At 28.9% G+C, this 13792-nt stretch overlaps 2 protein-coding genes across 2 annotated transcripts in view; one reads left to right on the top strand and one right to left on the bottom strand.

The window, feature by feature from the left end:
* LOC122714091 (tyramine/octopamine receptor) overlaps nucleotides 1-13792 on the top strand; it is a 97158-nt gene that overhangs the window by 57950 nt on the left and 25416 nt on the right. The window contains exon 2 of the mRNA XM_043935112.1: nucleotides 3566-3798. Coding sequence (XP_043791047.1) covers nucleotides 3566-3798 — 233 coding nt within the window. The remainder of the gene's footprint in view (nucleotides 1-3565; nucleotides 3799-13792) is intronic.
* LOC122714093 (26S proteasome non-ATPase regulatory subunit 1) overlaps nucleotides 11823-13792 on the bottom strand; it is an 89842-nt gene continuing 87872 nt past the window's right edge. Inside the window, exons 13-14 of the mRNA XM_043935115.1 lie at nucleotides 12918-13260; nucleotides 11823-12189 (exon numbers count right to left, since the gene is read on the bottom strand). Of these exons, the coding sequence (XP_043791050.1) occupies nucleotides 12119-12189; nucleotides 12918-13260 (414 nt within the window). The 3' untranslated portion in view covers nucleotides 11823-12118. The remainder of the gene's footprint in view (nucleotides 12190-12917; nucleotides 13261-13792) is intronic.

The following is a 13792-nucleotide window of genomic DNA, read 5'->3' as shown; positions in this document are numbered from 1 at the left end:
TGTGGTGTATGTGAGAGACGAATATTGGCGAAATGAATAAATTATATATAGGGGAGAATGCAAAGCCCAATTCGTTTTCGATCATTCAACAGCGAACAAGAAGAACAAGAAAATTCGCTTGATCCAGATAATTTTGATTTTAATCCAAATTTGCATATTTAGAGTAAAATGTATTTTTTTTTTTTTTTGATGACAGAAAATATCTTTGAATATTTTAATGGAAAAATGGAATTTTATAATATAGAAGAATTCTACTCTATTTTTTTTTGTGATCATTGTCAAAAAAAATAAACAAAAATTTATTTCTTAATACTTTCTTCAGATTGATTTCATTTTTAGAGAGATGAAAATCGTCTTATAATATGGTGTGTGATCAATTTTGTTGTATTTATTTATTCGGCCATTTTCGGCCGGAGGGAATGATACAGGAGAGGGATGATTGTTTCAACCGACGATCGCGCTTTTAATTTTTCGGTTTATTTCCGATACCGCGGTGTACACGATCAATAGGGACAATTTGAAACGTTCAATTAAGGATGCAATTGTCTCGTAACGATCCCGAAGAATTTTTTTACATTTTTCCCCGCGTATGAAAAGTTGTACAAGTGGTACAATTTATTCTCAAATTATTAAGTTGTTGTTGCTGGTGTTGACGTACGTTTGATAAAATTGTTATGGAAATTTGTTTATAATATAAAATTTACAGTGAAGGTGTTTATTGAATTTGATCAGGTGAAGGTAATTTTGTATTCGTTTGTGAATATTTAATATTGAAAGATTAATATATTTTTGTATTAAATAATCGATTGCGTGGCAACAAATGCGTGAAATATAATATATGGAAATTGAGGAGAATTAAAATTGTATGATATTTTCTAATAATGGAAATGAATTGCTTTTTTTTAAATCTTGAGTGTAAAAAAAAAAAGGAAGCTTTTGTAAGATTAATTTTGGATACGTTGCAGTTTATTAAGGACTTTAAAATTCTTGATTTTCATTTCATTCATTACTTTTATCTGTATTAAACTCGGTAAAATGAATTATTATGGTTTACACTTGTAATAAATTTCGCATTTAATGCACAATTTTTCCAATATTAAAGGATTGCGAAGAAGTTATTATTGCACAGAAGTTTTTTTCTTTTCCAATCATTTTATACATGTACAGCTTACCGTTTATTTTTTAAACAAAAAGCTTTCCTATAATCGAAACCATTGAAAAGTTTATTCTAGCAAAATATCAGAGAAAAGGATAAAACAAATGAGTTTACATCGTATCGTTTTGTTTATAAAAGCGTATGAATTGTAATTAATGTTTATTGCTCGTTAAATGAATGAAAAGTAAAATATTATGATTCTATAATTATTCTCCATCAACTTAATGGTATCGTCGTTATTATTGTTACATTATTGAATTTGTTGAAAAATTTGTTGTTATTTGAGAAAACAACAAACATTTACGTTCGATATTATTGTTTGTAAATCTGGTAATATTATTTGTATATCGAGTAAATGCACATTTAAACCGATCATAAAATTTCAAAAAAAAGTAATTAAATAATGGAAGTCTGTCAAGCTGTACAAAAAAATTAAAAAGCATAAATTTCGATCTTTTTTTTTTTTGACAACAATGATGCTTTTTAAAAATAAAAAATCCGCAAAAATATTCGATTTTAATTAAACGAAAGTGTAATTGAAATTTACACTTTTTGATTTTCTTTTAAATCGTATAAATAACATTTCTGTTAACGCGGGGATGAACGCAGCATAAATCTGCTTTTATGAATGGAGGAAGGGCATAAGCCCGAAATTTATGAACTGGAATGTTTTAACAAAAGGGATTGTATATACAATATATTCTATGAAAAGAAGATACTTTCATCGACATTCCGCAACAATGAAACCATCTCTACTTTCTTATCGAGTTTCTATGCGATCACGCCTCGTTTAAGGAATACGTTTAAAAAAAGAATTCGAAAAAATTCCTGTTGTTAAATTGTAAATCTACATTAAATATAACATTAATAGTGCGTTTAAAACAATAAAATATATTCATATACGAATTACTACAAATTTCATATCACCACATAGTAAGAATCAACTTAATCAAAAAAGGAAAACATCACATAATAACATCATTGATCCAAACTCTTTAATATTCATAAATAAAATGTTACTTAACATACTTTTCACATTAGAAAATAAACGTATAAATTTCACCAAAATTGTTTCGCATTCCATCTTAAAAGAGAGAACAAATTCTATTCGTATTCAAAAACTAATTTTACGTAATTTTGAATAGTTGAATAGTTTAATCTTTAAAAAAAAAAGCATCACATTACAAATTTTATACCACACAAATTTTATACCGGAGCAATAGTCAACCCAATCAAAAATCTAAAAAACATTAGATACAAAATAAATATAAAATTTCCGAATTCCCTATATCCAATTAAATTTCAAAATTTCACCAAAATTGTTTCGCATTCCATCTTAAAAGAGAGAACAAATTCTATTAAAAACTAATTTTACGTAATTTTAAATAGTTAATTTAATTTTTAAAAAAAAAAGCATCACACATTACAAATTTTATATCACACATTGGAGCAATAGTCAACCCAATCAAAAATCTAAAAAAGATACAAAATAAATATAAAATTCCCGAATATCCAATATATCGTACGAGCAATCGTTGATCCTTCCGCCACGCGACGCTTCACATGGGTTCACAAAACGACTAGAAAATAGGCGGGTATCGGGGCGAAGTTGAGCGGGATAGAATGCGGGGGTGGAAAGCGTCAGCGTGGGCGGAATATGCCCGCGAGCCAAGCGATCCCGGAAATCCGATCCGCCAGCAACTGCCGCGAACATGGAACGAGAAATCACACGTGCCACCGTCGCCACCGAGATTCCTATCAATCCTCGCGCGTATCTCGCGCTTCCGGGACCCGCATCCCCGCGAATTCGAACTTTCTAATTGCTCGCCAAATATTTTACCGAGTTTCCGTCGTTGCTCCATCCTTGAACGGCGGAACGTTCGAGGAGATAAAATCGCACGGAAATATTCCCAAGTTTAGTTTCGCATTGTGAATGCGAGACTCTGGAAAATGGAAAATGGAAGAATCGAAAAAGTGATTTTAGCGGTAAGATTGCGAGAAATTACCTTGAATTAGCGGTCCTAATTAGAGAGTGAGATGGATCGTGTGAGATGTTTTTCTGTGGAACATTTTTCTAGTGGAACTTTGTGGAGAGATTATTAGGGTGGAGGAAATTAAGATTGGGGTAATTGTAATACTTCGTATTGTGTCAGCTTGTATATCAGAAGAATTTGGTGTTATGTATATACAATTGTTGTGAAGTTTATCGAGCGTAGTGAACAAGTGACGATGATAAAAATTTAAAAAAAAAATAGGTTATATTTCTATCTCTTTTTAGGAGTACAAGTTCTATTTAAAACGCTATTTGTCACTTATCTCAAGATATATTTTATTCATCGTTCAAATTTGAATTTAATAGCGTTATACAACCACCGCGTGTAATACAGAAAACATTCATTTTTATTACAGGATATTTCCCTCTGCCGTCAGTTTACTGCCTCGCTTGGATCTGCCTGGATGTATTATTATGCACAGCGAGCATCATGCACTTGTGCACCATAAGCGTGGACCGATACCTCAGTCTACGGTATCCCATGAAATTCGGTCGGAATAAGACGAGGCGGCGGGTCATGTTGAAAATCAGCTTCGTCTGGGTTCTCAGCATCGCGATGAGTTTGCCACTCAGTCTGATGTACTCGAAGGTGAGACAATTAATACGAAACAATAGGCATATATGAGAATTGCATCATGAATAGGAAGTCTGTGAATCTTCGTGGAATTTCGTGAGTGTTCGGATAAATTCGGACGCGATTTCGAGACTTGATTCATCGTATTTCGATTCGGATCAATTCGGCAATAATCGGACGCGATCGGCTTGAATGTAAGCGCGAGCCTTGTATTCGTGAGCCGATCATCGCCGAGTCGATCCGAAATTGGATCGCTGAAAGTATCTCGAAGAGTTGGAACATTTTCAACTCGTCTTGAATCAGTTTCAGGATCTCGTGCATCTCTGCGAACCAATCGACGCCGAGTTTTTTCGCGGTGCGATTTAAAAATAAGTATCACGCGATATTTCGAGGCCGAGAGATCTTATTTAGAGCATGTTAGAGTTAGCCTAGAAAACGTAAAATATTTGTGTTAAAACACGCGTTGTCGTGAAGGTAAATGAACATTCGTGGGGAAAAGAAGAAAAGAGAAAATTGGAAGCATGAATATTGTAATTCGAGAGCTATTTTCTGATACCAATCGTAACTGCATGCTCGGTGGCGCAGTTTCGTGAAGAATAAACGTGCATCGATTTGGAATACTGGGAAGGTGTATAGGAATTAACTGATACGTTGATATTCATTCTATCGAATTGCGCGTAGAAATGAGGATTTGAAAAATGTTTATTAAAACGTTTCTGATATCATTGTAACTTTTTCTGATTTTATATGGAAAAGTAAAGTACCATTTTCTATCTGCGTTAAATTGGAATACATAGCTGTAATCGAAGAAACATACATATTAAAGTGAAACGAAATATAAGATTAAAATTTTATTAAGTTATGATTTATAAAATTCCATTACATAATATTTTATTTAATTTTATGAATCCTTTTTTAAAATTTATTAATAATTTAGTAGTTTTAAAAATTTAGTATTTTAGTAATTCATTGAAAATTCATTGAAATTTAAAAAGAAAAAATATTAAAAAATAATACAGTTGAGAAATTTAAATAAGTGAAAAAAGTGTAGATTTCTCTTTTTAATTGCCTGTTCATTAAACCATAGATAGGCATTTATGGACTTTTCGTGCAACACGAAACGTTAAGTTTTTTTCTTCTCTTGTTCTTCTATTTCCGACATGGATCGTAGAAAGTAAATGCAATTCTTAAAATTGCAATTCTAAAATCTGTGCGATACACAATATTGAGTTATTTCAGGAACATTATTCCAAAATCTTTTAAAAAAAAAAAGTTCAAGATATACCATTTTTTAGTCAATTGATATTTTGAAGTAAGCTATTAGATATTTATTTATAAAATAAATATTTAATTCAGAAATTCTTAATCCCTAATCTTGTACAAGAAATTTTGGCACTTTATTATAGAGAAAAAAATAAATATATATTCAAAAAGTTAATAATCTTAATCAATATCACGATAATGAATAATTGAAAAATTAAAATTGTAGAATATTCGTGGAACTCTTACTTTTTTCGTTATTATTATTATTAATAATAATTTATTTCTTCGGTTATATTTGTTTTTATTCAAAATATCGTGTAATTATTTTCAATCATGGCGACAAAGACAATAATAAAAACACGAGAAAAGAAAGGGACAAAAACACGATAAAATATCGATAATTTTACACGCGTAAATTCCAGCCACTTTCCGTATGAAAATTCAAATAATGAATCGCGTCGTTGAATTTTTCATCAAGAATATCCATGCCAATATTTCACAGGATTTCATATTTGCATTTTTACAAATTCCACGCCAGCATGATCAAGGTAATTGCAATTCATAAAGTTACGAAATCTCGTTTTATAAATTTGATGCTCCATGGGTGTAAAAGAAAACGTGGGTTTTTTTTTTTTTTTCTTTCTTTTTTTGAACGCAGCGTAATTCACGTGGGTAGTTTGACGTAATTTGCACAATCTCGTGTAAACATTGTTTCGCGTGTAAACATTCATTTTTCAACCCGTATTTCGAAACAAAAATTTTGCAAATTGTTAATTTCTTTGTTAATGACGTTTTAATGATTTTGTATTTCTCGATTGTTACTAAGTACAACTTCTGAACAATTATTACTGACCAAACATTTTCCTTTAATTTTTTAGAGTTTACTTTTTAAAGGGGGCGGAAAAACAATCCAGTTAAAAGGAATGTTTTTGTACTGCGTGGGCTAATTCATGGTACGAGCGAGCACAAAATAAGACGAAAATCAAGAATAACAAATTTGTGTTGGAGGTTTTGTTTCCGGGAAAGATGCATTTGAATGTCAGTCAAGTGCACGTGCACCTGGTTTATTCCCAACAGGATACGACCAGATAATTAGTAAAAGATTATTCTACATAGGAAATAAAATGGGAGAACGAGTAAAATAAACTTGAAATAAAATTTTTTCGTTTAATGAATTTGGAATCTTATAAATTAATGTCAATAATTGATTGTTCGATCGCTCGTGAAACCTATGATTAAACGTGTATATGATTAATTGTTATTTATAATAGTAACATGCTCAATCATGTTCCAATAATTCAATAACCATCTAGAGATTATCCGATCCAATGTCTAAGTTCATGCATATTTAAAAAATTTTCAAGTTTAATTTCCCGAAGAAAACGAAATTTCTTCAACGAAAATTAGATTTACAAAGTTACATTTACATACTTTTTACATTATTATTGCAAATTATGCATAAATATTTTCATTTCCCATTTCAAATACTATTAAAATTTGACGATAGCAAACCTGATATATTTATTGATCTTACGGATTTATCGGAGGCGCAAGGCACGCGACATGTGCAAACAGGTGTAATTTTCAACGAAAAGAAAAGTTGTCCTGTTTCGCTCTATTAAATCCTATTCTCCGCGTGTTTCTCATTAAACTCGTTAAAATATGTAACTTGGCTCTGGGCTAAACGTGGCACGGTGGATGACCAACATGGGAACAAGTTTCCAATTAACTCGACCGGAATTAAAAAAATGAGATCAGAACAATATGAATTATCAACTATCGATACTCATTCTTTTTTTTAACGATTGGATATCGTTTGGTTTAAAAAATGACTGTGCATTTCACGCTTCTGTCTTCAATCAATTTTGTATTATATGCTACTAGATTTAAGAATTTTTATATATATTTTTTATATATTTTTATAATATATTTTTGTCAATATATTGGTAGGATATTTGTGAAAGATTAAGAGGATAAAGTGAATATCGATCGAAATTTATTTGACTATTAAATTGTAAAGGAACATGTTAGATTTTTCTTACTCAGGTATTTTCCAATAATTCTGATTTGTAAAACAGGGTAATATGTATACTTAGGTTTTATATTTTATGTAAATTTTATGCAAATGCAAGAAATTAAGGATTTTGGATGATTTTGTATGAGTATATAAAATGTTATTTTAAAAAAATAATCTTCAGTCGGAATACCATGTTTCCAATTTATTTTAATACAAATTACAATGATAATTTTTAAATAATAAAAAGTTTCTTATTACAGTATAATTTAAATATACTTTTATTACACATCTTATATATTTTTCGCATAAAATAGTATATTTTTCTGCAATATCCCCATATTATATTTCCATATTTTTATTTAACAACTAATCGCAGCTATAAAATTACTCTTGGAAGATATGAACATACTTTTAAAAGCCAGCTTAGCACGAACAAGTTATAAAGCCACGTTTAGTTTATTCTAAGCTCACTTTAGCACGAAATTCATACATTTTATATCAATTTCGATTTTCATTTCCAATTATGAATTCAACAACTGATAAGAAAAACCGCGTATGTTATATCTCGACGACTTTCGTGTTTATTATTATTTGAATATTAAAAGAAAGTCTATGATCCCCTTTTTTAAATTCATTCAGGCAAAGTTTCTCGCAAACGTAAATAAACAGTGCTTCTGTTTACAGTTTCCAGACTTTCTTCGGGTTAATTTGAAACTTCGTACAATCTGCAAAAGCAGGCTGCAATCTCGCAGAATTATTTTTTTTTTTTCTTATCTTTCGAAGGATTGATGATTAAAAATTTGATGAGTAAAAATATCTTCTTAATAAGAAATATTGTCGAGCAAATTTTGCAAGAAATGTAAAAGCTCCAATTAAACTATCGATGTGATATATAGTATAGTAAGAGTTTATATTTTTGTATATTGGAAGGAAATTTTGAAATCGATGAAACTTCGTTGGAATTTATTATGAAATGTATGGAATTAATATATACGAAATATCAGAATTATTTCAATAACGCGTTTTTATTATTTTAATGAAATACATATTTTAATTTTCTGCTGATGAATTATACAATTAAGAGTAAAGATTGAAAATATTTTATCAATGTAGTATTTGTATCGTTTGATTCTATCCATGTATCTTTTATTTGTAATTCAAAATGGTAACTAGTATAAATAATAATTAATATAATAAGGTTACGAAAAGAATAAACAATAATAAAATTTGAAATTTTGTTTAATTACGTTTCGTTGATATAAAATTAACTTATTAACAATCTTTCAAAATTTGATTTTCTTAATAATTCCTACGCTCTCTTCTACTTTATGAAAATAAAATCAAATTTTATTTCCATAAAATTTACGAACAATAATTCAAAATATTTTATAAATTCATTACGAAACAAAAAGATTCATAATTCATAAAGATAAAAAAAATATATATATATATATATATATATATATATATATTATATATATTTATTTATTTATAAATATTATTGTTATTTAATTTCTATATAATTAACAAAATGTTTATTTTGATTATTATTTTATAAAGCTATTGATGATTTAGAAATGATTTAGAAAATATATTTGAAAATGGAAAAGAATTGAAAGAAGAAGATATTAATTTTCTAAATAAAAATTTCGTCAATTTTAAAATTTATAAACATTTTATATTTCAAATACCAAAAACTTCTTTTCGTAATTCCGCGTAACTATGATCCTTTTCCCTCTTCAATTCTGGCAACGAAGGAAAACGATATCGCGAAAAACAATTCTCGCATAATTAAACCGACAATCTCCCAATAACTCTCTTTTGATCGTTCCACAAGCTATCAATCTTCCCATTGTAATTTCTCCGATGAGAAAATGTGGAGAACGATAAATAAACGGCACCGAAACGAGAGGAATCGTATTTTCACGATGCACGCGACCGAAGGAGAGGGTGTTTTGTCGGACACACGGTCTATTCTCACGCAAGAGAGATGATTCGATCCACGCTGTTAAACATGGAGAGAAAAAATAAAAAAGGTTCATGGATGGTTCAACGCGTTTAATTTGCGACTTTTGCATCCGTGAACAATAATATGGAAAACTTTCGTTTCACACGTTAAATCACAATCCTCCATCCTCCGGGAGGAAACAGGTGAATTTCGAACCTTGTCTATGGAAATTCAAATTTCAAATGGTAATTCGCGCGTTCCTCTCGGCGCGCATGGCATGAATGAAATTGGCGCTCACACGCGTGTGAAATTGATAATCGCCAGTTTGCGTTATGAAGTGTTTGAAATAATTTTGTGATTGAAGGATTTAATTTCATTCACTTTGATATTTATGAATATTGTCAATTTTTGTTTCTCCAAAGAAACAAAATCTGGAATTTCAAAATAGAAAAGATATTATAACAATTTTTCATTTTCTTATACTATACATTACTAGATGCTACGTTATTTATGTATTACAAAGTGAGGTTATGTTTGAAATAATTAAAAAATATACGTTTCAAAGTATTAATTTAGAATAAATAAGTGAATAATCCTCTTTTTAGTTTTCGAAAAACTATCTTACATCTATCTCTTTCTCGATTATATCTCGTTTCATCCCAATAATTTCGTTTAACGAATTATCAAGATACATCATAAAAATGTCGATAAAGTTTTATTGCGGCACTATTTATAGAAATTCGATTCCAGGTTTGATAAGTGTCTCGTCACTATTGACTGACAATGAAGCGAAAGCTCTTGGAAACAGCTTTTCTTTTACCTAACCTCTATTTTGAATTCACGAATGCAAACGAGATGCTCGCTCGTTTGCCGATAATTTGAATCGGTCGTTATCGACAGAGAATGGAGGTATTCGTCAATCGTTCTACGACCGATATCTCGTCAAAACGAACAGTTAGCGACAAAGAGATGAATAGATGGATGCACGATTCGGTACGATTTGGCCAATTGAATGCTATTGATAGTTTCATTTGTACATATTGTCGATCGTGCTAAATCATTATTTTAATATATTTACACTTTCATCTATATATTTCCATTTACAAGATATGTTTCAAAATATTGAATAAATAAACATACACAATTAGTTTATTTGTTTCGATAATCGTGAATACTAAATTTTTTCTTTTTTGTTTAAGGATAATTATTTTTTTGATTCTTATGTCATTATTATTAATTCAAAATTTATTTATTTTTGTTTTTTGAAGAAAGAGGTAATAGAGCTATTTTCATTTTTTGATCAATTATTTATATCATAATAAAAATTTTCACTTTGAAAAGATTTCTCTTTTTTAATCGATATATTAAACGTATTATAAAGATATATATAATTCGAATCTTATTAACGTAAATACAAGATAATTTTCGAAGAATAAATTATAGAATTTACGTATCTAAATTAAAGATTCAAATGAGAAATTCTAAATTTTTTTGCTTCAATGTAGTCGTCAATGGAGAGGAGTAAAACATTTCAATTTTCGATTTTCGACGATTAATCTTTCAGAATTAGTCATCTGGAAGAAGTCTTTGAGCATCTGTCAATTAAGGCATTCGTTCGAAATCAATCACACAAAGTATTCAGGACAACAATTTCCCGATAACAATTCTATCGAAAATAGTCGTTTGAAATAGCCTCTCGAGAATTTGCTATTTGAACATAAGCTTTTCAAACCAATCAGAAAGAATTTAAAATAATGATTTATATATCGTTCGAAGCAAAATTATTAATTTTTTTTAAATCATTTTTCTAATTTATTAATTAAATTTTATATTAAATTAATAATATTTAATTAAATGATGGATAAATTTGTCAAAATAATGTATAATATTAAAAGATGGAGATCTTATTGAAATTTTTTCACATTTCAAATTGTTAGAAAAAATATTTATTATAATATTTGTTTATTCAATATTTGCAAGATTTATAAAATAAAATCATTAGAATTTTAATTAAAGTCACGAATCATTAATATTCCTGTAATTTGATTATGAATTTAAACTTTGAAAGTATAGCAATTGTTGAAAGTATAAATTCAGTATTTGTAAATATTATGGTGATTCAACATTGATTTTTTTTTCAGTTTTCAAGAGTTAAATAAATAAAGTATAAATAAGAAACATGTATAAGATTGCATGTTATTGAACGAAATGCAAAATAAACATTATAATTTGAGATAAAAATTTAAAAAGTGTAATTACAAGATTACTTACCGTATTTAATCTTTCCTGTAATTTATATAATTGTTAAAATTCATATTATAATTGTATTAATCGTTTGATATTAATGTATTATATAATATATGTAAAATATATTCTTGATGTTTTCGTTTTTATTATTCATCTTGTGTTAATATATTATTATTATGAGTTTTTACATTTACATCATAAAACATATTATAATATAATCTTTCTACCTTTATAATTCATAGCTTGTAAATAATATAAAGAACATTATAAATTTTTCAAAAATATAAAAAGAATTTATAAAAACAGGTGTGAAAGCAGTCTTTATAAAGTTAAATTTCCAGTTTTCACCTATATCTATATTTCCCAAAAAAAAGAAAAGAAAGAAAGAAAAGAGAAAACAAAGAGTTATCAAAAAGTTACTTGGAACGTTAAAAAAAAAACTACAAAAATTTAGTACAAAGAACGAGCAAAACCTTCGAAACAAAATTTGTTGCATTACTGTCGATAAAATTCACCTTTTTTATCTTAAAAAGGAAAGGTTGTTCAATAAATGACAAGCATACGACCAGAGCAAATTATATATATTTTTTAATAATTAAGAAACAGAGTACTATTTAGATAATGAACAATATCGAGAAACAGCCACTTAGTGGCGAAGAATTAATTATATAAAAATAAGACAGGAAGTATCGCAGTAAGCGTTACGCGAAACAGAAATGACGGATGATTTTTCTTTTTTTTTTCTTTTTTTTTTTCGTGTCGTTTCTACTGAATTATTTTAAGTATGTATGCGTGAACAAATGATTTTGCATTGCAACATTGGCGGTCACACAGTAAAGTTTTCTGCGACGCATTCTCGTTTAATCCTCGGTGTACTCGAATGGCTCTGGTGGTTCCGCTTCTTGCTCTTCTTCCGGATGAGGACCGTAAGCTGGAACAGAATGATAATCGAGAGTCTATGTGAGGATAATTTCTTATGAAAAGAAGAGGAGTTTAGCAAAGTGCGACAGATATTGAATAATTGAGTTTGCGTAATGGTTTTTCGAGTTGAAATCGTCTTAAGTGGAATGTGGATGAAGGAAAGAAATTGTAGTTTTAATCGTTGATTTATAGTAAGCGGGATAAATGATTTTTTATCAATAATGTGAAAAAGAAAAAAATTTTCACACCAAGTATTGTAAAAAGAATCGAATAAAACGATTTTTATTGTTTTTTATTGAGTATTTTCTCGTTGTAAATTTATGTATTATAAAAATATATTATATCTTTTGATAATTTGGTTTATTTAAAGAATTAATTAATAATTAATAATTAATAAAGAATAATATGTATAATCATTGAATTAAAAAGGAAAAGATGATTAATTCGAAGATATAATTATTTTAATTGCTAGCTTGACTAATTCAATTTTAAAATTACTTTTCTCTAAAACTATTGCAAAAATTCTAAAAAATTATTGCAAATATTATTATTACAAAAATAACGTTGTAAAAGGCATTTTGAGTTGCATTGATGTGCATAAGTACACGCATAACTGTCTTTGCATCGAAGATGTATTAAATTAATAAATCCTTATTATTACACAAGATTGCATCAGAAAAATTCTATCATAAAATAGAAATTCTTCATAGAAATAAAAGAAAAATAATATCGACTTACCGGCCACTGGTTCCACCAATTCCTCTTCAGTATCCGATTGGATGTGTTTCACCATCACGATACCCCCGATCTGAATATCCTTGACGGGCACATAATGGCTTCCTTCCACCAACTGTATCACCTTCAGTTGCTGTCTCAGCACACGAGCAGGATTCTGAAGGATCTCGAAATTGGGCTCAGCCTCCTTTTTCTCCTTCTCGGTCGTTTTCTCGCCTTCCTCCTTGCTCTTCTTCTCGACCTTCTCTTTCGTTTCTTTCACTTCTTTAGTTTCCTTCTCTTTCTTCTTCTCCTCTTTCTCCTTGGCCGCCGCCTCGACCGGCTCCTTCACCGTTTCCGGCGGATCCTGCGATTAAAAATTAAACATGACGGAAACGAAAAATCTCTAATCTGAACGGAAGCATCGTTTATCTTTAGCCTCGCCGTCAATCAATGTAACAGGGAATGATCTTTGCGTTGGGAGAACGAATGATAACAGCTTGAAAGATAAACAGTTGATGATTATCTCGTAAGAAGATTGAAAAATTGAGATGTGAAGAAGAAAAATATGCGAAAAATTCTTGAGAAATTATTTATGATCGTATAAGAACGATTATATGTAATACAAAATGTAATTTATTATATAAATGAGATCGAGAGGATTCTATGGTATCCAAAGAATTCCAAGAGTATTCCAAGTATCCAAATATAAATTACCAATAAAATTATAAAATTCGTGATATTTTTTAAACTCAACAATAGTCAATTTAGTATTAATTCTTATGAAAACAAAATATTAATTCTTTTCTTTTTTTTTTTTACAGAATGAAATTCTTTTCTACTCAAATAAAAAATAAGGATATCTATTATAAATTATAAATTAGTGAAAATATATAATA

The sequence above is a fragment of the Apis laboriosa genome, unplaced genomic scaffold (assembly GCF_014066325.1).
Source record: "Apis laboriosa isolate Shangri-la unplaced genomic scaffold, ASM1406632v1 scaffold27_cov151, whole genome shotgun sequence".
NCBI lineage: Eukaryota > Metazoa > Arthropoda > Insecta > Hymenoptera > Apidae > Apis > Apis laboriosa.
Note: the sequence above shows the minus strand (reverse complement) of the source record. Positions and strands in the feature narration are given on the sequence as shown.